At 36.6% G+C, this 25,539-nt stretch overlaps 1 protein-coding gene across 23 annotated transcripts in view; it reads right to left on the reverse strand.

The window, feature by feature from the left end:
* The window catches only part of CADPS2 (calcium dependent secretion activator 2), a 540,930-nt gene that overhangs the window by 182,927 nt on the left and 332,464 nt on the right, over positions 1-25,539 (reverse strand). For all 23 annotated transcript variants that reach the window (XM_045052688.1, XM_045052669.1, XM_045052676.1 and 20 more), the window contains one exon: positions 6,431-6,497. In XM_045052688.1, the coding sequence (XP_044908623.1) occupies positions 6,431-6,497 (67 nt within the window). The remainder of the gene's footprint in view (positions 1-6,430; positions 6,498-25,539) is intronic.

Below are 25,539 nucleotides of genomic sequence, written 5' to 3' on the forward strand. Positions count from 1 at the left end.
ACACAGGGGCTATATAAAAGAGGCAGTTTTGCATTGAGATCACCACCTGATCCATATGAGATTCTCCTTACTAAATCCAGCCTAATGTTCACTTCACCTTGTCTTTTATAATTTTAGCTCTTGAGCTAAACGATCACATAATAGTTCATATTTTAGAACTATTTTGAAGAGTAAATGCATTGTTAGTTAATATCCAAGGGTAAATCATATAAAATGACAACTTTTTTGCTATGGAAAACTCAACTGATCACAAAGCAGAAGTTATCTTACAAAACAAAACCTAAGAAAATATTTCTTATCCTCTAACATTTTGTTCCAAATAAGCCCCCAAGCCAATAGAATTTTCCATTTTCTTTCATATTACAGGTGTGCAATTTGAAAGACAAAATAACATATGCTACTTGACATATAAGGACTATTTATTAACTATAGAAAATAATAAATGAAAAAACAAGCTGAAGTTCTGGTGACTAAGTACTCATGAGTCACCTAAAGGTTTATAATCTTACTTTTTCTTTTAAATTTTTTTTCAACGTTTTTATTTATTTTTGGGACAGAGAGAGACAGAGCATGAACGGAGGAGGGGCAGAGAGAGAGGGAGACACAGAATCGGAAACAGGCTCTAGGCTCTGAGCCCTCAGCCCAGAGCCTGACGCGGGGCTCGAACTCCCGGACTGCGAGATCGTGACCTGGCTGAAGTCGGACGCTTAACTGACTGCGCCACCCAGGAGCCCCATAATCTTACTTTTTCTTATAGGTATCCAAGCCCTTTGGCCCAGTAATTTCATTTCTACAAGAATATGCCCACATACACACAAAACTTAATATATAAAAACTGTACATATGCTGCTTGTACCACTGCTCATTAAAAAAAGAGGAACTTAAATGTCCAGAAAAGGGGAACTGTTACATAGATTATGTTATCCGTACTATGGGATCCAATCATCTGGTCAAAAGAATAAAGTGGATTTTTATATACCAATATGGCAACTTGTAATATTTTGTAAAGGGGATCAAAACAATGCACACACAGTATATGGAATAATTCCATTAAGAAGGGTGTGTGTGCACACATACACACACACACACACACACACACACACACACACACACACACACACACACTGGTAGAAGTTTAGGAGGCCACTCTACTGGGGTGCCTGGGTGGCTCAGTCAGTGAAGCATCTGACTTCAGCTTAGGTCATGATTTCGGGGTTCATGGGTTCAAGCCCCGTGTCGGGCTCTGTGTCTACAGCTCAGAGCCTGGAGCCTGCTTCAGATTCTATCTCTCTCTCTCTCTCTCTCTGCCCCTCCCCCACTCATGCTCTGTCTCTCTCAAAATAAACATTAAAAAAAATTAAAGAAAAAAAAAGGTCACTCTACTGGCAATGGTTACTTGGCAATGGTCCTCTAAAAAGGAGAATGGAATAATGTGGCAATGGTGGTAGGGGTGTTGTTGATAAAGGCACTTCATTTTCTCCATAAGTGCTTTTGTATGATTTGATTTCATCCTACACTGTACGTGCCCTGGGTTTGTAAATTTTAATTTAAAACATAAAGCTAGAGAGCTACTATCCCATGATTTTCTGCATCTGTCAACAGTGTATTTGTCCACTTCATATTACTACAAGCCAACATAGCTGATGACCTCAGACTAAATCTAGACCATAGCGTTTCATCCAGTAGTGGCCTTCTCTGACATGTGACAGCAGCCTGCTGCAGTGGATTTCCATGTGTGCTGAAGATTTCAGATAGCAAGACACTAGGGCAGTCACTTCTTTAAAGTCTAAAGCAGATTTTGATGGCATCTCACTAAACAGAGTGCTTCTCGCATGTTTGTAGCATGTACAGATCACTCAGTGACATGGATGACTGTTTACATCCTGTGCCAACTCAGCTGATGTGCATGTAATTAACATTATGTCTTGATAGCCTGCTGTTGTTTGCAGAACGTCAAGTCATGATTCTGGCACACTGACAACAAGCAGTGAACACTTTGATACAGAGTCAACACAACACTGATGTCAGTTTCCAGTGATGTCACACAATAAGTGCCCTTCATGAGCACGACACTATGCTATCACTAGCCGTTTCTAGTAAAAGTGCTCTGTACCTCATGAAATGAATGATCCACAGAGATTATTCCTATATCTATTTGTCTTCACATCAACTGTATTTGTGTGCATCCATTTAATCATAGCACGATGATAGACAAAATAAAAGTCTACTCTCTAGACTATATGTGGATTTGAATGCTTGACTCTATCACATACTAACTTTCCAATTCCAGGTAAATAACATAACCCCTTTGTGTATCAGTTGTATCTGTACAACAGGGATCATAACACCTATCCCTCAAACATACCTCATTCTGTGTTAAAAAGTGCTTTGCATAAATGCCTGTTACTATTGCTTAATAAGTATTAGAATAAATACAGCAATACCTACAGTAGTAGGTGAGAGTGCTTCAGAAATATCTGGATTACAGAATATGCACTACATGGGGACAGTTATTTGAATAGGCATTAGCAGAACACAGAATTATGAAATAATTCCTTTTGATTAAATCTTAGAGAATTTTAAGACTATTAAATGGTTGGACTATAATGAACAAAAATGTATTAGTGTCATAAGTACTTCACAATAATGATATACTCCAAATCAAATAGTAAAACACTGAAGAAGTATAAGAAAAATGAGTAAGAAACATAAGTTTAATTTTGATAAGATTTCAAACATATTCTTCAAAATCAACTGTTCTTTCAGTTTGGCTTGAATCAACATTTACTTTCATTCATTCATTGAAAAAAAAAAGCAGCCTCTTAAGAAACACGAAAATCTAACACAGTTATACTGACTTCAGAATCTAAATGGAGACCAAATCTTACTTAGAATCTTACTTAGAAGCTAGAAAAGCACCCCATATTAACAAATAATTTATTTTCCCATTTTGGACTCTGCTTTAAATGTTGATGTGAAAGTCTTTTCACCTCAGCAGCCCCTCGAGTGTTCACTTTGAACAATGACTTTGCAGCTGGCCAAACCAGGCTCGCGATCAATTTTTATGAGTACAAATTCTTGAGCTGATGGCTGTATCTCCAGCTATATCACTCATATAATACACACTCACAAGTGGTGATGAGATTCACATTATCGCCAAAGCACCATCCTGCCGATGGCAGCAGCGGACACAGCAGGGGCACAGTGTCCTCCCTAGAAAAATGACTCCTTCACCTTTCAATAATGCAGCCTGCAGGTATGAACCTACAGGCTGCATGCCAACAGAATGAGAGCTCTCTTTAAAAATACTCATAAAAACTACCCAGTTCCTCCCAATGGGCCACTCTCACTGAATCTCCATACACATCCCTCTTGATTTGGAAATGTGCGCATTCAATTTGTCTTCCCATTAAGTTTGGGATTGAAAGGAAGATTCAATTGTATTTAAAACTCGAAGAAGTTGCCAGTGTACTGGCATGTTTATTTCAATGCATGTGGGCATGGAATTCTCTATATGAATGCATGTGTATACATATATTTGTACACAATTATAAGGCTTAAATAGGACTTCAGATTTTAAGAAGGTACCTCAGGTAGAATAAATCTGAATTCATTATTGTCTGGTGATGTTTTTTTTCTAAATTCCAATTATGGAGTATATGGCTTTAAATTAAATTTTAATTATGGGCTTAAATTTTGCCTTTGAAAATGTCAAACCTATTTTTGTTACTGAGCCAACTCTCTAGATTCCCAAAGACACGGTTAATGTTCCTCAAATGATCTCAAAGTATTCTAATTCTTTCTTTCATTTCTAAACTCTTTTCTAGGGTGATCAAAGTATACGTTTGTTCTGTAACTTTTGATTCTTGCAATCATATGCTACAAAATACAGTATGCAGAAAAGGATTACCTCAAACTTTACCTGGCCAAAAGCATGAGGCAATCATCTGATCTCTCAAGACTGATCTAATAAATAATAAAGCCAATTTTCATATGACCAATATAACAGAAACTCTCTTAGCTTGTCACTTAACCAGATATCCAAACTAATGAACATTCTCTGATTCATTCTTTAAAACATGTCTACACTGCCCAGGACTGTTTACAGCAACTTTAAACATAATTGACAAAACTTACAAGCAACCAAGATGGCCTTCAATAGGTGAATGAATGAATAAACTAGGATTCATCCAGACAATGTGTGTTTTTTTTTTAAGTCGGTTCCACACCCAGCATGGAACTCAATGTGGGGCTTGAAATTATAACCCAGAGATCAAGAGTTGGATGCTAACCGACTGAGCCACCCAGGCACCCCCAGCCAATGGAGTATGTAATGCTAAAAAGAAATGAGTTATCAAGCTATGTAAAGACATGGAGGAAATTGAAATTATTAAGTGAAATAAACCAATATGAAAAGGCTACATGGGGTATGATTCCAATTATATGACATTCTAGAAAACACAAAACTATGGAGACCATAAAAAGATCAGTGGTTGCCATGGGGGAGAGAAGGGATTCATGGGCAGAGAACATAGGATTATTAGGGCAGTGAAAATACTCTGTATGACATTTAATGGTGGATATATGTTATTATACATTTGTCCAAACACATATAATATACAACACTAAGAGTGAACCATACTGTAAATAATGGACATTGGATGATTATGATGTGTCAATGTTGATTCATCCTTGGTAACAAATGTATCACGTGATGTTGATAACGGGAGGCCACGGCATATGTGAAGACAGGGGATATATGGAAAATCTTTGTATCTTCTCTCAGTTTTGTTGTGAGCCTAAAACTGTTCTAAAAAATAAAGTTTTTTTAAAAAAGGTAAAATAAAAAACATAATAATTAATAAGTAAAAGTTCATGCTAATTAAGAGTCAGCTAGGTTTGTGCCAGTCACATCAGCTATTAAAAATATGGAATAAAGATTCTACCTAAATGCACTGAGTATGACTATGAAAAAGCAGCTACTGTTTCTATGAAAAATCACTTGAGTGATTTAGAAAGATTTGATAAAGACAAGTCGCTAATGTAAACTTGTCACATTAGATGTGAGACATCTGTAAACAGCAATAAAATCAAATGTCCAGAAAGATCTGCATTAAAATTGCTTGGTAAATGCATTTAAATGCTTGTGCCAATGTAAAGAAATTAAACCTGGAAACCAAAGAAGACATCTTATGGGTATGGTTTTTGGAGGGCAGATCACTCAACTCCAAACAGGAGCCCCTTACTCAATTTATTTATATCAGGACTGCCAATGTATGCTGTGCACACATATGTGCATCTTTTGTTAAAGTAGCTGGCCAAATATTGGTTCTCATCACATGAGAAAACGCTACATTTTAACCAAATAGGCTGGCTATCTTCCACATAGATAAAACTAGTTTTGACTGAATTTTTATACTTTTCATGAAGTTACCACGCCATTGTGACACATCCAAAAGCGGATAGATAACCTTACTTATGGAAGACAGAAAAATGACAGTTTTCCTTCCTTGGCATTTCACCATGTTATTCTGATCTAGTCCATTTAAATTTGCTTAATGTGTGGGTAGGAATCGACAAGAGTTTAGAGACTGTTTCATGTTAAGAATACCAAGAACAATTTTTTCTATAGAACCACTGGGAACAAAATAGCTTGGATTCATCACAGAATGGAACGACTACTATTTAGAAAGTTATTCTTTAATGTAAATTTAATTTAATGAGTATATTCTAGGAGTAAAGGTTATCCATGATTAAAAACTAACAAAACAAGGAAGAGTCAGCCAGAACGTATATTCCAATAATCCAAGAATATTCAGAATCCTATTACAAACATATCTACCAGTCCTGGAAATTTAAAGCTACAGTTATGTGAATAAGTGATAAAAAATGTCAGATTTGTATAAAAATGGAAGCTTCTAAGTATTATGGTTTATCTATAAAATATCAGAATGATGCAGTGGTTCCCAAGGTGTGGTTTTGCAATCCTGGAGAACTTTAAGATCTTTTCAGGGAATCTGTGAGGTCAAAACTATAATTCAGACATCATCTGCATTTTCCACAGTTATTCTCTGTGTGTACAGTGGAATTTTCCAGAGGCTAAATTTCATCTGATATTACAACAGATTGAATGTAGAACCTGATATGAAAATATAGCTGCATTCTATTAAGCTAGACATTAAAGAGATGTGTGAAAACCTGGAATAATGTTACTCATTTCCCTAAATTGTTTGGTTCAAAAGTTATTTTACATAAAAATGTTACTTGTGTGGGCATGTAAAGAAATTCACTACTTTTATTTTAAAATGAAATACTTAAAAGTTTCAGTTTTAATTTCTAACACAGTGAATACCTATAGGTATAACCCACCAAATGAAAGTTTGAGCACTGCTCTTAGACCGGTTGTGTAACAGGAAAAAAATTTACTAACCTGAACAAGAACAAAGTAACGTTTTTTCCATCTTTTCCAGACCTTCTGTCCAAGGGCATACAAATATCTGGTAAGGAAAACAAGCAAAAGATATTTTAGATGAATGATGCTGTGGCTCTGTGCAATCATATTTCTTCCACAGGTATTCGTTCTGGAGACCAGCCTGCTAAAGGCAAAGTCTAGTTCATTTGAAAATGGAGAAAACATGTAGCTTCTGTGTTATAAAATGACTTGAGCTTATTCTAGGTTCTTGAAAGGGAATTGATTTATGTGGCTTATCAATTTGTCAGTTCTTACTACAAACTGAGCCGCGTTGGAGCTAGAAAGAATAATCAAAGAACCAGTGGGAATTTTATGCTTACGACACACTTCTTAGGATAGACAAAGACTACAAACTGGGGATAGAAGACGCAGTGTTTCAGCTCTCAGATGACCGCGGCTGACAAGTGTGGCCTCAGAAGAAGTGGCTGTACAGTCAAGAACCTGAGTGAAGGGTAACTGTCCAGCTGGGGGACCCCAAGTTGTGCCAGCACCAATCTCGGTTTCTGTTTCTTCAACTATAAATGGCAAGACTGGCTTTGCTGATTTCTAAGGTCTCTGCCGGCCTCATAATTTGGGGGTTTAGCTGATTTACAGAAAGTATCTTGCTGCAAATTTTCCTAACTATGAAGTTCAGGTGAAGAGAACATGGTGTAATTAAACAAAAGCCCTGGCTGAAACTATGTTGAACTGTGCATTGCTATTAACAATGTGAATTGAAATGAATAAAGGAGTCAATCATTTGAGAATATTCTTACTGAATATATATAGATGTAAGCTTATCAAGTTTATCAAGGAGGAAAAAGAAGAAATTAAAAATTGCTCTAGTATAAGCATGTCATGGAGAGCTATTTAAAAATTATTCCATGGGAAAAAAAATTACACCTTGGAATGATATACACACTTACTACAAAAGTGGAAAATATCATTAGAGTTTGAAATATGATAAATACAGGCCTAGTTGTTAAATTAAAATAAGATTTTTCAATAGTTTATCATAATCCTTTTTTTTTCTGAAGTGAAGTTTCACCACTGTAAAGGCTATTCAAACTAAATTTATATACAATTCTGAGTGATAAAAAAGCACTACAGTTAATCACTTATTTGGGGGCTTAAAGTCTTGAGAGTTTCACAATTTTTAAAACTAAAATCTTAGCTTGAAATTTTAGTTTCTGTCGTATTAAAATAATTCTCTTTTGCACAGCAAAGCATTTTTGCCCCCCTTTTAAAAAGTGATGCAAGAAATGAACAGGCACTCTTTACTTTTTTTTCCCCTTCCCCCATCTGTCCCCACCCCAAGCCCAACAGCCTCTAGCAAACCACCAATGTGTTCTCTGTATCTATGAGCTTGATTTATTGGGTTCTAAATGTTCAGAATCAAAAACAAAAACAACAAAAAAGATGCAGTTACTAGAAGTCAAAGTAGAAGCTAGACGTTTGCATTGGAAATCATCATCCATAACTGCCCAAATCAATTACGTATTTTGTGTCAAACCTATCCGCTATCTAGGTGAACTTCTATTCAGCTCTGACAATACCCCTGACACCACGCTGCCTGCACTTCTGGATATTCATTTAGTGACTGCCTGACAGAGACATCCACTGCTACCGTGCTCACCTGTTCACTATCACCACCTGAGGTCCCGTTAAAACCCTTTGCCCCACCTTTGCTCCAGGCTCTAATTTCTCTTCTGTGGTTCTGGTGATAGGTGCTTAGCTGCTCTCTTTCTGTCTTTTGTACGTAATTTCCTTCTCCTTGAAATGCACACACCCCAACTCCTATTACAGGGTTAACAGCAATGACCTCAGGAGCCAGACACTGTGGACACGACAGACGCCCTCTATAAAAGTGCACTGGCAAGATGTGCACCGAATAGCTGCTGAGGAGCCACAGAAGACATTGGGAATCACCTTTGCCTGTGACCACTGCCTGCTTCTCAGCTCCTTCAGCGTCTCACTCAGCATCTCAGTTAGTGAGAAGCAAACCATCAACACCACAAGCGAGTGTAAGTCTTGCTAAGGTGATACACAAGTAATACTACTACCAGCGGCAACATCACTCAAAATCCGGGCTCAACATACTGGGAATGGCACGGAAGGATTTCTCTGAAGACAGCAGAGCAGTGGGTGGATACATACATGCGTATACTAGAAGTTGGGAGATGTAAGGAACTGAATAAGAGATGATTTAAGAATGGAACCAAGGTAAGCATTTGGCCTCTGGGGTGTTTTGGGGGTGTTGCCCTGTAAGAAGGAATTCAGTCAACTACCAACAGAAGTCACAAGTGATCACACATATCTAGAAAGTAGCTAAGCATGAGAGTTTTGCTCTCTGCTTAAGAAAACAGATTACGTTCAACACAAGATAGACTGCATTAACGCAACGTTATAAACGCTATGTAGCAAAATGACAGTTTCTGTCCTTCAGTTTTCACATTAGCCAGATAAAAATTTTATGAAATAAAATGGACATGAATACATCAGAAAAGATAACTATACTGAATAAGAATGCACTAAACTTAACTTCAACCAACTTGAGGGTTTTTTTACTCTAGGAATGATTTCTGGAGTTAGATGTCTAGTACTAGCTAGCTGCTTTCTCACTAGTATAAAAGTAGATTCTGGACATAAGAGATATTTAACATTAAGGAAAGAATGAAGAACAAGACGTTCATCAATACTGTTTAAAAGAAAAAACTCAAATCATCTAAGAATCAATGGTAAGGAATAAGTTGCCATGAAAAAATAATGCCAAAAAATAATATGCAAAAATTATTACAATGCTAAGTTTAAAAAAAAAGCTGTCACATGAGCTTATAGTATATGCATAGGAAGAAAACCCAGAAAGATGAATCAAAACGTTAAGCCTGCAGTTAATATTGGGCTGGTGAGATTAAAGATGAAGTTCATTTTTTTTTTTTGTTTTTATTTATTTTTGGGACAGAGAGAGACAGCATGAACGGGGGAGGGGCAGAAAGAGAGGGAGACACAGAATCGGAAACAGGCTCCAGGCTCTGATACATCAGCCCAGAGCCCGACGCGGGGCTCGAACTCACGGACCGCGAGATGGTGACCTGGCTGAAGTCGGATGCTTAACCGACTTCGCCACCCAGGTGCCTGAAGTTCATTTTTTAAAGTAATCTCCACATCCAATGTGGGGCTCAAACTCACAACCTCAAAGTTAAGAGCTGCATGCTCTACCTCATGAGCCAGCCAGGTGCTCCTTCATATTGTTTTCTATAGGCCTTCACATTTCCACAATTTCTACACTGAGCATATCTTCCATATTTTTAAAGTAAGATTTATTGGTATAGTTTACATATAGTAAGGTTCATCCACTTTAGGTACATAATTTGGTGAGTGTCGACACAGCAATGTAACCACCGCCACCATGAACTAACAGAATATCTGCATCCCTCCAAACCTTCCTTGAGGCCTTTGTATAATCAGCCTCCTCCTCACATCCCCTAGGTCTGCAACCACAGATCAGATTTCTAACCTTACAGTTAGTGTTTTCCGGAATGTCATGTAAGTGGAAAAATACAGTACGCACCCTTTTGCGTCTGGTTTCTGTCAGTTGGTAAAAAGCTTTTGAGATTCACCCCTGTTGTCTATATCAGGAGTTCATTCTTTTCACTGCTGAATTTATTACATTGTATGAATTTACTTCAACGTGTTTATCCATTTACCAGTTGGTGGACGTTTGGATTGCTCTCATTTTTCTAGCTATCATAAACAAAATTGCTATAAACACGCATGTTCAGGTCTTTTGTGGGTCCATATTTTCACTCCTCTCAGGTAAATATCTAGGAGTGGGATTACGGAATTATATTTAAAGTGTGTGCTTAACTTTATATGAAACCGCCAAACTGGTTATCCAAAGTAGCTGCACAATTTTGTATTACCACTAGCAATATATGAGAGTACCTCTTATTTTATAATCAGAAAAAAATTACTGAGGGATTTGGGGGATATATTCATTATGGATCCATAAATTGTAATTCTGGTATGACAAAGTCAAATACAGTGACAAAGATCCTTCTCTTTGGTCTATAGGTATCTTGAGTACATTGGAGAACTCCTTCTCTAAGCTTTATTTATTTATTTTTGAGACAGAGAGAGACAGAGCATGAATAGGGGAGGGTCAGAGAGAGAGGGAGACACATAATCTGAAGCAGGCTCCAGGCTCTGAGCTATCAGCACAAAGCCCGACGTGGGGCTCGAACTCACGGACTGTGAGATCATGACCTGAGCCGAAGTCAGACGCTTAACCAACTGAGCCACCCAGGTGCCCCTGTAAGCTTTAATAGTTAAATGGTTTTTCAGGTGTCAAGGCTATTCTCAAGTCTGTAGTTTGGTGGTCTTAGCTGCACAAGAGTTGAATTGTGGAGAGAGTAAGGAAAAAATTAGCCCAAATCATTTGAATATTCGGTTATAATCAAATAATCCATTTTTAGAAACATCTGTAAAAATTAATTTGCATTCTCTCCTCACCTGTTTTGTTTTGTTTTTAATGTCGAGTGTTAGGCTACAAATTATCTCATTTATAGATAAAAAGCCAGAAAGCTTTATTTCAGATAAATATACTAAAGTTACATTTAACATGTTGTGCTCTAGTAGGCAGTTAAGATTCAGTTCATTACGTTTACATAGTGATGTTTGAGTATTCTTAATTACTGAAAAATGAGTTACTCTATGTAGAAACTATACCCATAACGAATTTTTTAGGATTTTGTATACAACAGGTTGACTTGATTTAGAAAAGATGCTAGGGCACCTCAGGGTCATTATTAGGAACATCAATTATAACTGCATAATTCTGTAAAGGAGAAGGTATTGTCGACAGGTCTAAATCTAGCAATAGTATTAAGCACATCTTTGAAAGCTATTTACCTGTCATCCATTCCTGTTTCATAAAAATAGCTCAGAATGTAAAAAAAAATCTATTATTAAATCTTTCTTTCTGAATTTTGAACGAATTGGTTTTTTACTGCCTTATAAAATCTACTTTTACCCCATAAAAGTGTAGCGAGTCTCTTCCAGGAAGTATATTTGTCATTCTGGAGACAGACTACTTTGGCTAGCATACTACAGGTCTGTTGGCGGGTGTGCTCAGCACTCGTATTCTCCCTGATTATTTTGTAACCTGCTGAATCATTAGCTTCCTCTCAATTGACTATGTGATTAACTCTAAAAGAAAGTTATTTTTTAAAGGGTATGTAAACCAGACCTGCCAAATACCACTCAAACTGGGAACACACATTTAACTGGGCTTTATTTGACAATTTATAAGGTTATCCAATAAAATATCATATATGACAGCAATAGTCTCTAATGCAGACTGTGAATTTTTTTCACCTTATTTTGAAGAGGTTTTAAAGAGGAAAGCTAGTTTTCTCTTTTGTCCTCCCATGGGGCTTTCAACATTATTCATTTTCATTAGCCTACAAAATTTGGTTTTAAACATTTTTACTCATCCTTGTTAAATTATTTCAGCTAAGTAACAAATGGACAGAAAATGAAGGAATACCTATATCAGCCATTTTCATGGTCATGCCACATTCTCCAAGCCTGTATTAGAGTATGGCCTTCAGAAAAAAAAATTATCTAATCAAAATTCAATTTGATCCAAGAATTATTTGAATGGGAAAAAAGATTCTATTGTACATAACACATTTGAAAAATACAGATTTCTATCCCTAATTTGTACTAAATGTAACGTTTTTCCATTAAAATATTTCCAATGCAGCATAACACTCATGTAACTAGAGTATTTTGGATTACTTAGAAGTAACTGCTCAGATACTATTTAATAGTGTTTGCTTTCATCAATACATCCAACTTAACGTATTAGGAAGTTGTTCCCTTTGAACAAAAAATTGCCTGATTAACTTTAAAATCTTCTCTTCTTACATGGGGATTAGGTAACAAAGAAATTAACAGCACGGGCACAAAGCTTGGATTTAACACACAAGAGTTAAAGCCTTGAAGCATTTGGTTTTATAAATCAGTATCAACACAGCAATAATCTTAAAGAATTAATCCCTCTTCTAGGGCTGCTTCTAATGGAGAGTACTATTTGTTCCAAAGAGACATAGCAATCATTGCTAGAAAATAAGGCACAGACCCACCTAAATGTGTATCAATGTTTCATTCGCCTAGGACTATTTTTTTTTTTTGGTGTTACTATTCTTGGTCATGCTCTATCCTCAAATATAAAAGAAATGTGACACTTCCAAGAGTTTGACTGCATATTTAAAATACGATGTGGATACTGTCAGGGAAAATGTCACATGAAGAAAGAAAAGAAAATTAAAGAACTTTGGCAACAGCAAACCTCAAAGTTAGTATCAACGAGGAAAACAGGGCATTATTTCTCATCTTCTCTGTCAATAACTATGTAGGGACCAAAAAAACCCAACAGGGACCAAATCCCTGTCATGACTATGCGAGAATCTCAACACTAAAAACTGTACTATCTTTATGGAACCGCTATCATCCTTAAAAGAGTTATGTGATAACTTGGTAAGACAAGGTGCTTTTAAAAGTTTTCATCTGTGGAGAGACAAAAGCAGAGCCTTTATGAAATCCATTAGAACGTTCTATGACAACAGGGATAAACACTTTTCTTCAGATATGTGCTGCCTATTAACAATATATATTATTACCAAGAAAATGACCTCAACCACAGACTGGAAAAAAATGGAGTTTCCTAAAAACAAGCATCAAGCAAACAAAAATTGGCAACATGACTATGCTCATTTTTGCTGCATTTTCAAGGAGATATTTAGATTTCATTACATGTTTACATTGCAATGCTTGTAAAGTAAAATTATTTTAAATGCTTGTTCTTACACAGTACTCCTGTGAATGGTTTTTAATAGTAGATTCACATATATCATTCTGTGATGTGTCTTCAAGCCCAAAACCCCCCAAATTAGTTTTAATAATAAATTAAACTATTTTTCTGTAAATGGTATATATTCTCTGCTAATATATAATCACAAAAGTTAATGAAATTTCAGGAACTCATTTTTCGGTTAGTTTTTAAAATTGAGAGTTAACTCAACTTTGTAACACAGTGTGTCTGAGCTCCAATATATCCTATCCTATTCTAGTAAATAAACAGCTAAAATTCTCTACGTCATATTTGGAATGGAAAATGGGAGAACATAACCAATAACAATTATCCAAACACTCTAAAAACACTTTATAAGACCTAACGTAAAGACTGCTCAAAGCATCTTCAACACACAAAAATTCTCCAAACATATTACTAAATATTGTAGTTAAGTTTCAATTAGAGTGGTGGCATACAGTTCTAATAGAAAGGAGAATGTGACAATTTATTTGCTCTGAGTCCATGCTGTGGGAGTTCATGGTTTCACTTTGTGATGAAAAATCATCACTAATGAATATTTGAAAAACATAATTGTGTACAGAACATGGGAATTATTCGGTGCTTGAAAAAAAGGACTATTTCTTTTGTCGGATCACTTGAGTCCAGCTTTTTATTCAAAGAAACGGAACAATCAATCTACATGTTGAATGATAAAGCCTTTCCTTCTACAAGGCTTCATTTTTCAAGGAAAAATACAGAAAGGGAAAAAAAATCAATATATAGAGTCGTTTAGTCCTGGAAAGGGCTTTCTTAAAGAGAAACCTCAGTCAAGGTTGAAAGAGCAATTAATGCAGGCTCAGAAATCTGGGCCATTCTGATAGAGTTCGGTTAACATGTGGCAGAAGTAATCATCCACTTGTGAAAATGATTTTCGGTTCATTCTCAAACACCTTTCAGACACTCATGATCCCATTTAACTGACAACAATACAGGCTATCTGTGGGCACCACTGCATCTGATGTGAAAACCAATGGGGACCAAATGCCCTCAGGCACTTTCAGTCATCCTGCACGTTCCCTGTTCTCTGCTGCCTGGATAAAAGGAATCTTCCTTTCACTGCATTCTTTCTTTTATTTAACCCTGAAAGATAAGCCTTTTTTGGGGGGTGGGGGGTACTTTTGGCTAAGGATGAGAGAAAGAAACTGATTCAAGACAACAGTGTGACCTGGGCATTAAGAAACCGAGAAATAAATACCTTCCAACTGGCTTTTTATCTCCTGAATTCTTAAGGGAAAGAGTACATGAGGTTGGGGAGGCAAGGGAAGGTTCCCCACCAAACAAAACTACTTAACATTTTGAGAGAAATTATGAACAAAGAAAAATATGAAACTCCTACAGCTAAACAAGAAGTTGAAATGTGTGTGCTGTATACACAGACTTACAAAAGCAAACTTGAGTAAAATGTAGAGTTCTCCACTCCTTTTCTGGACCACACTTTATAGAACTAGTAACATAAAACCAATCACCCCTCCTTTTCTTCCTAAGTCCCATCTTCTGGTAGTTTACTCTAAGCCTGAGTTAACTCTCAGCTTGGATCAGCATTATCAGAGTGTAACAGTCTAATGTATGAAAGCTGTCTTCTAAACACCGGTTTGCCATTGCCTACTACAGAACACGAACGGAGGCAATCTGCCAACATGGGAAGACTGATACCCCAACCTCGGGTAAGACATTAAGAACTCCAAACGACCATTTGTAAAAGAGGTCCAGAATAAAAAGCAATGCACAGTCACCCAGAAACAAACCAAACTGGGGAAATTATAACAGTAGCTCTTCGAAAAGTATGTTTAAACAACTATGCACAAGGCAAACCACCTAAATGAAACCGCACAGAGAAATCTATTTGAAAGGCAGTTTTTTTCTAGATTTATCTTTGATGACTGATCAGCAGTATTCTTTTATATCTCAACAGGAAAAGTAGTCTTAAAAACTTTTTTAATGGATCATGGTCTCACATATTTTACAAAGTTACACCAATATGTTAGAGTCTCATTCTAATATACTGTAACACAGAGGGCAGATTTTGTAAGCACGGTTTCTTCATGTTTGTCCTCAGTTCAAACGTCCTTCAAAATAAGTAATACTTTTCTGCCTGTGCAGAAGCCTTACTGCTTTGTTAGAAGTTAAAGAAAATTAGCTTCCCAAGTTAATTATAAAATATCTCAGAAGGAGATAAGTGAAAATATGTCCAAATAATGTACTAAGCAACCTATTCCAACCAGGCTAACTTGCAGAGTCAAGACCATACCTCCATCTTCTGTGGAGGAGGGTACAGGCTGGGAAGATGTGAATCTGGGGGGTGGGGGTGGGGGTGGGTGGAGGGTCATCTACCACACGTTCCAAAAGGAAGGACACTCTGCACTTGGCAATAAAGCTCTAGGGCACCTACCAATTAAGATGAAATAATTCACTTAGACAATCCCAGATACTTTTGCGAGATCCGTTAAACTCTCCTCTTCCTGAAAGTGCAAACGATTTGGTAATAATGAAACAAAAGTTTTAGCAAGGGGTTTTTATGTAACAAACTGTATCTTATTGACTATTCCAAATATGTTCTCTTTTTCGACACAGTATTCCCGAAACAAAGCAAAAGTAATCACTTTTAAACATTATATCCAATATAAGTAATGCTGAGTTAGCAGAAATTTTTAGGTCTCGGTTTACTGTAAGTGGAGATATCTGTCCTACCTTCTTCATATTTATGATAAATTTGAGATGAAATATGCACAAAAAAATGCCCATTTGTAAACTGTATACACTCTAAAAAGAAAATCATGGGGCGCCTAGGTACCTCAGTTGGTTAAGCATTGGACTCTTGATTTCTGCTCAGGTCATGATCTCACAATTCGGGAGATGGAGACTCCCCCCCCCCCCCCCCCCCCCCCCCCTCCCATGTCAGCAAGGAGTCTGCTTGGGATTCTCTCTCCCCCTCTCTGCCCCTCCCCTGCTTCAGTGTGTGTGCACTCTCAAAATACATAAACTTAAAAAAAAAAAAACAAAAGAAGTCAAGACTATGCTGTATGTCTATTTAAACTTGAACTTAAATTTAAAAAAAGGAAAATGAAAATCATTGAGAAGGTAATGTGAGATTCAGTGCTTTCCACTGTGTGTCTTGGGAATTGGATACAAAGAAGGATTATGCGAAAAAAAGAACAAATGTGGTGGGCAAATACATGTGAGAAATACTCAGTTAAAAAAAGCTGAAAGCATTCTGAATGAGAGGATGAGTAAGAGCTTATTGTAGACCTGGAAGAGACACTAAAAAGCAGGAGGGGAAGGGAGAAGAGCAGGTGTAGCGTCTGCAAAACTATAGAATCTTCTTCAGAAAGTATCTTGTAGGAGTAATGTTTTCCAGCATACACTTTGGAAAATCAGGCAGACTAGAATACTGATAATTAGTCTTTAAGTGATAAAATTATACAATTGAGTTTTTACATTCTGTTCGGAATTAACAAAAATCCTAATCATGATTAAAATATCTTCTTCACTTCTAACATCGTTTTTGTAGGAATCTGTCAACACTTATGTTTGGGGGATAAAAAGTTTTTTGTAAAATTTGGATCATAATCTCCATGGATTATATTTGATTTCTGAAAGATCACTTGCTCTGTAATGTTTCCCTCTGGTCTTAGTGAATGAGGACATTTTCGGAAGACTCTGAAATTTAGAAAGCTATATCCATCTTTCAAGTAACTTACCCTCATGTGAGTCATTTATTAACGCATTTGAATTCCTCCTGACACCCGGTGTGTTTCACAGATTCCCTGCCCTAATAGCCTTGTTCTACCCGCACTGTCTCACCTGAATTTCAATGTTATGCCTTGTGACCAATCTTCTTTGTAGTCCAGCACAACTGTGTGGAGTTCTGGTTCAAGACTTCAGGGACTATCACTCCAGTTCTGACGTTGTACCTTGGCCTCAGTGTCTTATCCCCTGCCCTCATTGTTTGGATAAGCAACCCAATACTCCAGGCCAAGGACCCAGCTTTGCTCTTGTGCATCCTTCTCTGATACCCTGCTTTGGCATCGGTGATGCCATCGGTGATGGCTCACATCTGCAAATACCACTGCCTGTGCTGAGATCTGCAGATACTTCCCTTGGTTTTGACACCATGTACTCGTCGGCACAGATACTCTGTTCTCGCTGTTCCTCTAATCAGTTCCACACACATCTAACATTTTTCATTAATTTCCCGCAATTTAAATTAATTTAGTTCTTGAGTCTCACCTTTCCACTTTCTTCCCATCTCTCAGTTCAGCCACCACCACCCTTCCACACAAGCCCTCCCTGATATCCCTAATAAGGTCATATTCCTTTATTTCATGTATTAGGCAAGATGTGGACACTTCTTCCATAGCTCTGCCATGGCCTATGGCGAGGCATATTGGATCAGTCTATTTCCAGCACAAGACCGTAAATCTGTGTAAGTCAAGGGCCACATCGGTCATGACTCACCACTCCATCCCAGCACTGGGCCTTTATACAGCAGATATTCCATAAGCATTTTTGGAATGACAAAATGGCTGTTTCTAGGTCTGTCATAAGGAATAATTATAATAAGAACATAAAGAAAATCAACCTTCAGCAAAAATTTATATAACATGTATCAAAGTAAAATAAAAAGCATTGGACAGACTTTGGATATTTCATAAAGTTGTTATTTTTAGACTTATTTAATCACAAGTATTCAAATAGTTTTAGCAGAATGTTATCCTAATGTTTAACTTAACATGGAAAATCAAAACATAAAGGAAGCATAAATCAACTGCTATGAAAGCAGGCACAGAACTTTAGTAGGAGTCCAGTCCACCCACCACCCCATTATCCAAAAAAGGCACTCCTGAACTTTTGAAATAAGGCCTACACTCAACATCGGGCTTGAACTCACAAGCCTGAGATCAAGAGTCGCGTGCTATATTGACTGAGCCAGTCAGGGTCCCCTGAGACTCCTGAACTTTAGGCAAAACAGTTTGAACCACTGCTGGAAACAGCCTCAAGGTCATAGCATCACAGGGGCCTTTTAGTCAAAATGGAATAGAATACATTCTAGGTCTAAAGATCTCAAAGTTCCCCCAGATTCCTAACTCCACTAATACTCTTTTTTTTTAATTTGCTGATATATGGACATTGTTGGGAGTCTCTGAGAAGCCCCGATACTTTATACAGTATATTTCTCTTTTCTTTGCCTAAGTTCTGAACAAATTGGCTTCTGAGAATATAGTTAAGAGGCAAAAACATCACCTCATTCACCATTATTGTCTCCAGTCACAGACAGTGCTGAACAGGAGAGGCCTGTCCATGTCCAGAGGCATGAAGATGCTGCCTCTGACAGACTTAGCAGAGAACAGGTACTCCCCATGGACAACTCACCTTCAAAGGACAGAGCGGGAAGGGCTGATCTATGCATGCCCAGCTCCTGCTTTAAAGCTAACCACTCAGCTGAGTCCAAAAACGGATAGGAGAGAAGCCAGGGGTATTACTGTCGTGGAGGTCCCGCCACATGGAAGCAAGCAAGTATCAGGGGTGTGCAATAAGTGCTTTTTCGAAACAGAGATGAAAAAGTGAAAATATTCACAGAGAGAGGGAGGGAGAGAGGGAGGGGGAACAAAAATACAGAAACACATGCAACTTTTAAGTTCCTTTAACTGCTATGTGCCCAGCATGACTTTCCCTTTTTTCGTGTATAAAATAGGAGTAGCAGTGTCTGCCTTGAGTATAAGAGACAGGGTCAGTGCAAAAACAGGGTGAAATGATGTATGTAAAAGGCGCTTTGAAACTATAAAGTGCAAACCTATAAAGCACAAGGTAAATCAAGGCATCATCATCATTATAGTAGTTGTAGTAGAATATACTGAAAAATACTTCAATCTAACTTTTTCGAAGGACTCTTTGGCAAGTGCAGGGGAGTGACAATGAATTTTCCAACTTGTCCATTAAAAAAAACTTTCCAAGAGTGGGGCAAAAACCTGTTTTTCTAAAATCAAGAATAACAGTATATCGCACAGGTTACAACAAAATTAGTTTTTCTCATTCATCAGATACAAGTAATATTTCTGTAGCATACATATATGTTTCCCAGTCACTAAATTCCTTAGGTTCTTAGGAAACTGTTACTTATCAACAAACAAAATTCTAGAATACTATGAAAAAATGCACATTTACATCCAGTTTCTCTCTTACCTCCATCTATTTGGAGAATAACAAAATAAAGGCAATAGTATTAAGGGGGCCATGTACAATCAAGCTGGGATTCATTGGGCTAGGCTTGTAAAACGCTTCCTGTTCTCCTTTAATTTTAAAGCTTAAGAATTCCACTTATTTGTCTATAAACTGTATTTATGAGACTTCTGCCTATGAATGCAAGATACAAAGAAAAATGAAATCAATATAGTTAAGAGAAGAAAACCTTTGACATTTACAAAACATATTTAGAATTTCAAGTTTCACATATTTTTGGTTAAAACTGACCTTAGTGATATCTTTGATCATTCATCTACTACTAAGCATTAAAGTTTTTCTACATTAATTTGATAAAATGTCTTGACAAGTTTGATATGTCCAAAATGAGCTACCACTTCACCTTCTTCTAACCTTTCTTCTTACACTTTTTTTTTTTAAGGAAAATGTCTTGAAGGTTACTTAATACTCCTTAAATAGTGCCACCTTTATTACCAAGTTCTCTACTCAAAGGAGAAAATATGATTCTGTTTTCAGGGAATGCTTGCGCCACCTACTGGATAAATATATGACTACTTCCATCAAACAAAAACTAACTCTTCCAAAGATACTTTCCTTTAAAATCCAACTTTGGAAGAAAATCCGGTCCTTCTCTTTCTTGTGTTTGAAGGCATGTGTCAGTAGAGGAAATTGGCACCTTTCCCCCCAAGGTTAATGTACATTGTTTCAAATGTACTCAAATACATGTCAGTTCATAACTCATTAGTCCCTTCTTAATGGAATCATTCGAGAGTTATATATTCATAGGCAAAAGTGTACATGAAATAGAAAAATATAAATGGAGGAAATGAGATAACTATTTAACTATTTATTTAAAAAACACCAGCATGTAATTTTAAAACAAATATAAGCAGCGGCTCTCTTCCATTTAGCCATCCAGCTAAAGATTAGAATTTTGTTCCATAAATTTGTAATATCAAGATTACTTCACAGAAAAGAATTACATCAATTCCAAAGATATATTTGAATTTTTCTTAATAGTTAAGACCACAATAATAAAACAGAATGCAAAAAAAAACAGTACATGGAATACACTGACCTCTAAATATTTTTTCTCCTATTCTTTTTATGGTGGCACCACCTAAATAGCAGAAGAACTGCAAAGAAATTTGAGATTTGTTCGTTTTCAGTTAAGAAGACATATTATTTTTTCCTAAGAAAACAAAGTGGGAATCCTGTTCAAAGGTCTGTGTCATAATTACATCCTGGGGTTTGATTCAGTTGCTGGCACGTATGTATCTGCCTTTCAGTGGGGTGCATAAATTACTAGAAAGTTATTATAAATTACAGTGTAACTGTAATGGACAAGAATTCAAATAACTTTCAACTTATCAGAGGGTTTTTTTCTGCCTTCCTTTGCTATACAAGTAGAGGAAAATAAGAAAACAAACTTATTTCAGAAATTAGGAGACATATCTTGGAGTCAATGTTCTTTAGAGATATTTAATATCTACTTTGTATAGTTTAAGACATAAGACATAGGACATTAGCCTAAGGTAGAAAGTATTACGAAAAGTGAAGATGAACAATCATGAGAATTTGTACAAGTCCGAGATTTTCAGACAGACGAGCATAGGTAAAATAAATGATCCTCAATCCTCAAATAAAAATATATTTATTAACTCTAAAAAGCAACACAGAATTCTAATAAATACTAAAAGAATGTTCAGCAATAAAGTTTGAAATTAAATATGGTTTCTTGTGAGACTTATTCTGCTAGCATCCTTTTGATGCTATCTGAAAGTAAAAAAACAAAGTAAAAAAAAAGTAAAATGGCAGACTATATTAGGATACGTTCTGTTATAGAATAATTTTATACGGATATGCTTCAAGTTACTATTCCCAATGCATTTCATTCTTCTCTTTTCTCCTTTCCCTTCCCCCTCCCTCCTTCTTCCTTTTTAATGTTTATTTTTGTGAGGGAGAGAGGCAGAGAATGAGGGAGACAGAGAATCTGAAGCAGGTTCCAGGCTTTCCACACAGAGCCCCACATGGGGCTCGAAGTCATGAACTGAACTGTGAGATCACCACCTGAGCTGAAGTCAAACACTTAGCTGACTGAGCTATCCCTCATTGTTTTCATTATAACAGGTTACATTTTATCTTTAGAGATTTATTGAATTCCTGGCATTGTGCTTTTGTACTTTACATATATAATCTCAGTTAATACAACAATCCTATAAGGTAGGTATAGTTACTGCTATAAACTACAACAAATGTAGTTTATAACCAACTTCTGATAATACTACAAAAACTATGTTAAGAACTACCTTCAGTATTACTTACAAATTTTTACTGGATATTTTCAGTTGATTTTTGGCTTTGCTATAAGATTCATTTCATAAGTAAATTATAAAGGAACAACCTCCAGTTGTTATACACATAAAACAATTGTGTTCATGGAAGAGGTTACCTTGTATATATGGAGAATGTGGTCTTTGAGATCAAGACCACTCATTGTGTATTGGGTGAGAGGCATTGTGTCCCAGTTCCTGGCTTGGTTGTGAATGACAAAGTGCTTACTTAGCCAGAAGACCATTCCCTGGGTTGCAGGTGTTAAATAGGAGTCTTCATTTGGAGCAAAGACTAAAAGCAAAACAGTAGGGTATCCTCAAAGGGTACCACCTAAGTCAGGTCAGCCTCTTGAGGAAGGAACACAGCTAGTGGAGGACAGTAGGTGAACTGTCAGAGGCCCTGAGAATGATGGCAAGCTTTCCAGGAAGCTTCTCATATCCCCTATGACTCCATCATTTGTTCTCCCTCAGCATAAAGACTTTTAGAAGTTCTACACCACTTTAATTGAACAAAGAGAAGCAAAGAAGCAGTGCCCACAATGGAAGAGAAAGGAAAAGAGGTGGAGTTAGGGCATGTCTGAGGTCTAGCATAGTATGAAGGATGTGAGGGAATCCCTCCAGGAAGGGCAAGCTCACAGTCCCAATGTTACCATCCAGTCACCCCTATCTCTGGAAGATCTTCCTACTGACTGCAGCAGAAGTTTGGAGGTCTTCTCTTCGGTTCAGCAGTATTCCCTTCCAGTAGTTTCCACAAAATCTCAGGAAAATCTCTGTCAAAATACAGACTGCTGGGCCCTGAGGTAGAGTCACTAGATCAAGCCTGACCATCTGCATTTCTAGCAAGTTCTCAGGAGATGCTGGTGCTCCTGGTCCAGAGACCAGATCTGTTTTGAAACTTCAACAGAAACAAAAACCTTAGCCATACCTATATATTTTAAAATGTATTTTTACCTAAAAGTATATAATCAGTTAAGATTTCTTTACCCTAAGCAATTTTTCTAAGTGAAATAAACCAAATAACTTTTTCTTTTAAATTTGATCATAGTGCCCCCAAGTGGATAAAAAAAATACTAACAAGAAAGGAAAATGGACCGATTTTCACTGGGATGGGGGTTTATGTAAAACCTACCTTCGTATTTGCCAGAATGCCCAAACTGGCGCTTTGCCCAGCATACCTTCAGTACAGGTTAGCTGAATAAACACCCGCACGTATTTCAGAAAGACTTAACCACTCTTGCCCTCAGTGTTTTACTTACACAACATTAATATTGGGCCAGATGATCCCAAAATCCTTTTTAGTTCTTTAATTTTATGTTGGCAGGAAGTAACCACAAATCTCATTTAGAAAAAAGTGTAATATAAAGAAACGACTAACAGGAAAACTATTATTGTTCTGTGCTCTCCATTCTCGCCATCACACAGTTCCTCGAAGTTGTGATAATTTAGGGTTTAGGAAAAACAACAACAACAACGATTTGTACCTAGGTGATTGAATGTAATGCAAGGTGGTTAAATGGGCTCCTGTCTCTCCAAAGCAGGAGACTGGTAGTTGTCTGTGCCATATCCTAGAGGAAGTCTTGGGAAGAAAATAAACTTTCTTCCTAGATATGATATCTTTACATACACTCCATAGATGTTTACATATTATATTCTGTAATTCCTCTTAAAAACATATCAGCTTACACTTTCATTTTTTACTTCAAAGGGTATATATGGAATCACTAAACTGGGGGGCCTTAGCTACTAAAGGAAAACTGTTGATATGTCAAATTATTTAAAATAGAAAACAATGGTGAAAAAGACCAGATACTGACTAAATCGTTTTCTTAGTAACTTTCTTACATGCATGTATGTAATGCCTCCCTCCCTCCCATCTACCAGTATGCATGTATATGTGTATATGTATGGAAAATTTATATATATATGTATGTATATATATATACATATATATATATATATATATAAATTCATACACACACCTCTTCTTTTTATCATTATCTTAATTTCAGAAAAGATTCTTCTATTTTAAATGTATGCCCAGGCTCTCCAATTTTTTTCATCAAACCAACAAACTCATTCGACATGATACAAGGACTGAAGGGCAGAAACCCAGGTTCTGGTGGCACCACATAATGACCCCGGTAAAAGCTGGAAGGGGGCTAATGAGTACATTTCTCTCTCTGCACTTCCCTTAAATTTCTTCCGCACACATGAAATATGGATCTCATACAAAATACCCAGAAAAGTCTCATGTTATTTCATGCCAATTAACAAACTGCTAACACGTCATGCTAATAAAAAAAGCAATTGACCTAAGTAGAAGGGCTAATTAAATGGAGTAAGATAATTAAACGATTCTCAATATGTAATCAAAAATTATGGCTGGAAGTGTTTCACAATGTTGTCTTTTTGTTTTCAAGTATCTGCCTATCGGCAAAATTCTAATCAGTGTATCCATATGCATAAAAGACAGATTCAGTGCAGATGTTAATTTGTTGCATGATAGAAATCAGGTGTTCAATTACAAATAATGGGGTGTATGAGAGAACGTCCAAGATTTCCATTTAGCTGAACACATGCATCTCAACCGACAAATGATTGCAAAGCATTCTTACTGGAATTAGCTACTAACGTACACCCAAGGCACATCACATTCAACTCCTTTATTATCCTCATTATAGAATATTCACATCTCCAGCCCTGTGTAGTCCCTAATTTGCCACTGATTTAGGAGTCTGAATATGTGATGCTCTAACTTCTATTTATTGAACTCTTTTAAAAGGATGATTGTGATTTTTATCTAAGCTCTAGAGCATTTTAACGCGAGGACTTTTGTTACCTAATCTTACACTTAAATCATCAAAACCATTTGCTTTTGTACTGAGGTAAATTCCTTGAACAAGGATAATTCTAAGCTTTTAACATGTAAAAGCCTATTCCACAAAGCCCTCCCAACAGAGTACTTAAATGTTATTTTAGCAAAATACCTACACGGAGGGGATCAACTTACTTACTTGGCTAAAAGATGTTATACAGATTTGCTTTGTATATCATTTATGGCCAAGACACAGACTTAAAACATACTTATGAATTAAGGTATTCATCATGGCATGTCTAGAGATGGATGCAATTCAGAGGGTAAATATTAGACCAATGCTGGGTTATGTCCTAAATGAAGACCCTAATGTTTAGGATTTTCCAATTGGTTATTCAGTAGCCAATAGGGCCAGGCCTCTAAAACCTTACTATCAAATAACCAAAAAGAGACAACTGAAAAGATCATTTAATTAGATGGTAGAATAACAGCAATGTCCATTAATGAGGACCTCATTATTTTAAAAGAACATATGAAGAAGGTTTAAAAAACATTTTAAAAATTCCTTTCATTCTCTTATCTCAATGAAATCAATTTAAAAATATGTAATTCCTTAAGGTCCCTTACTCATTAAAAAATAAGTGCTATTTCTGAGTATGTGGCAGCCAGCAAAGCCTTCAACATTATTCAAAGGTAAGAACAGAAAGAGATGATTTCTATAAACCAAGAGAGGCAAAATGGTGACCTTATGGGCCAAATCTGGCCTGCAGATGTGCTTTGAAAGCACCGCATTAAAAATATATAGTTTGAATTGCTTTTCATG

The sequence above is a fragment of the Felis catus genome, chromosome A2 (assembly GCF_018350175.1).
Source record: "Felis catus isolate Fca126 chromosome A2, F.catus_Fca126_mat1.0, whole genome shotgun sequence".
Taxonomy (NCBI): Eukaryota; Metazoa; Chordata; class Mammalia; order Carnivora; family Felidae; genus Felis; species Felis catus.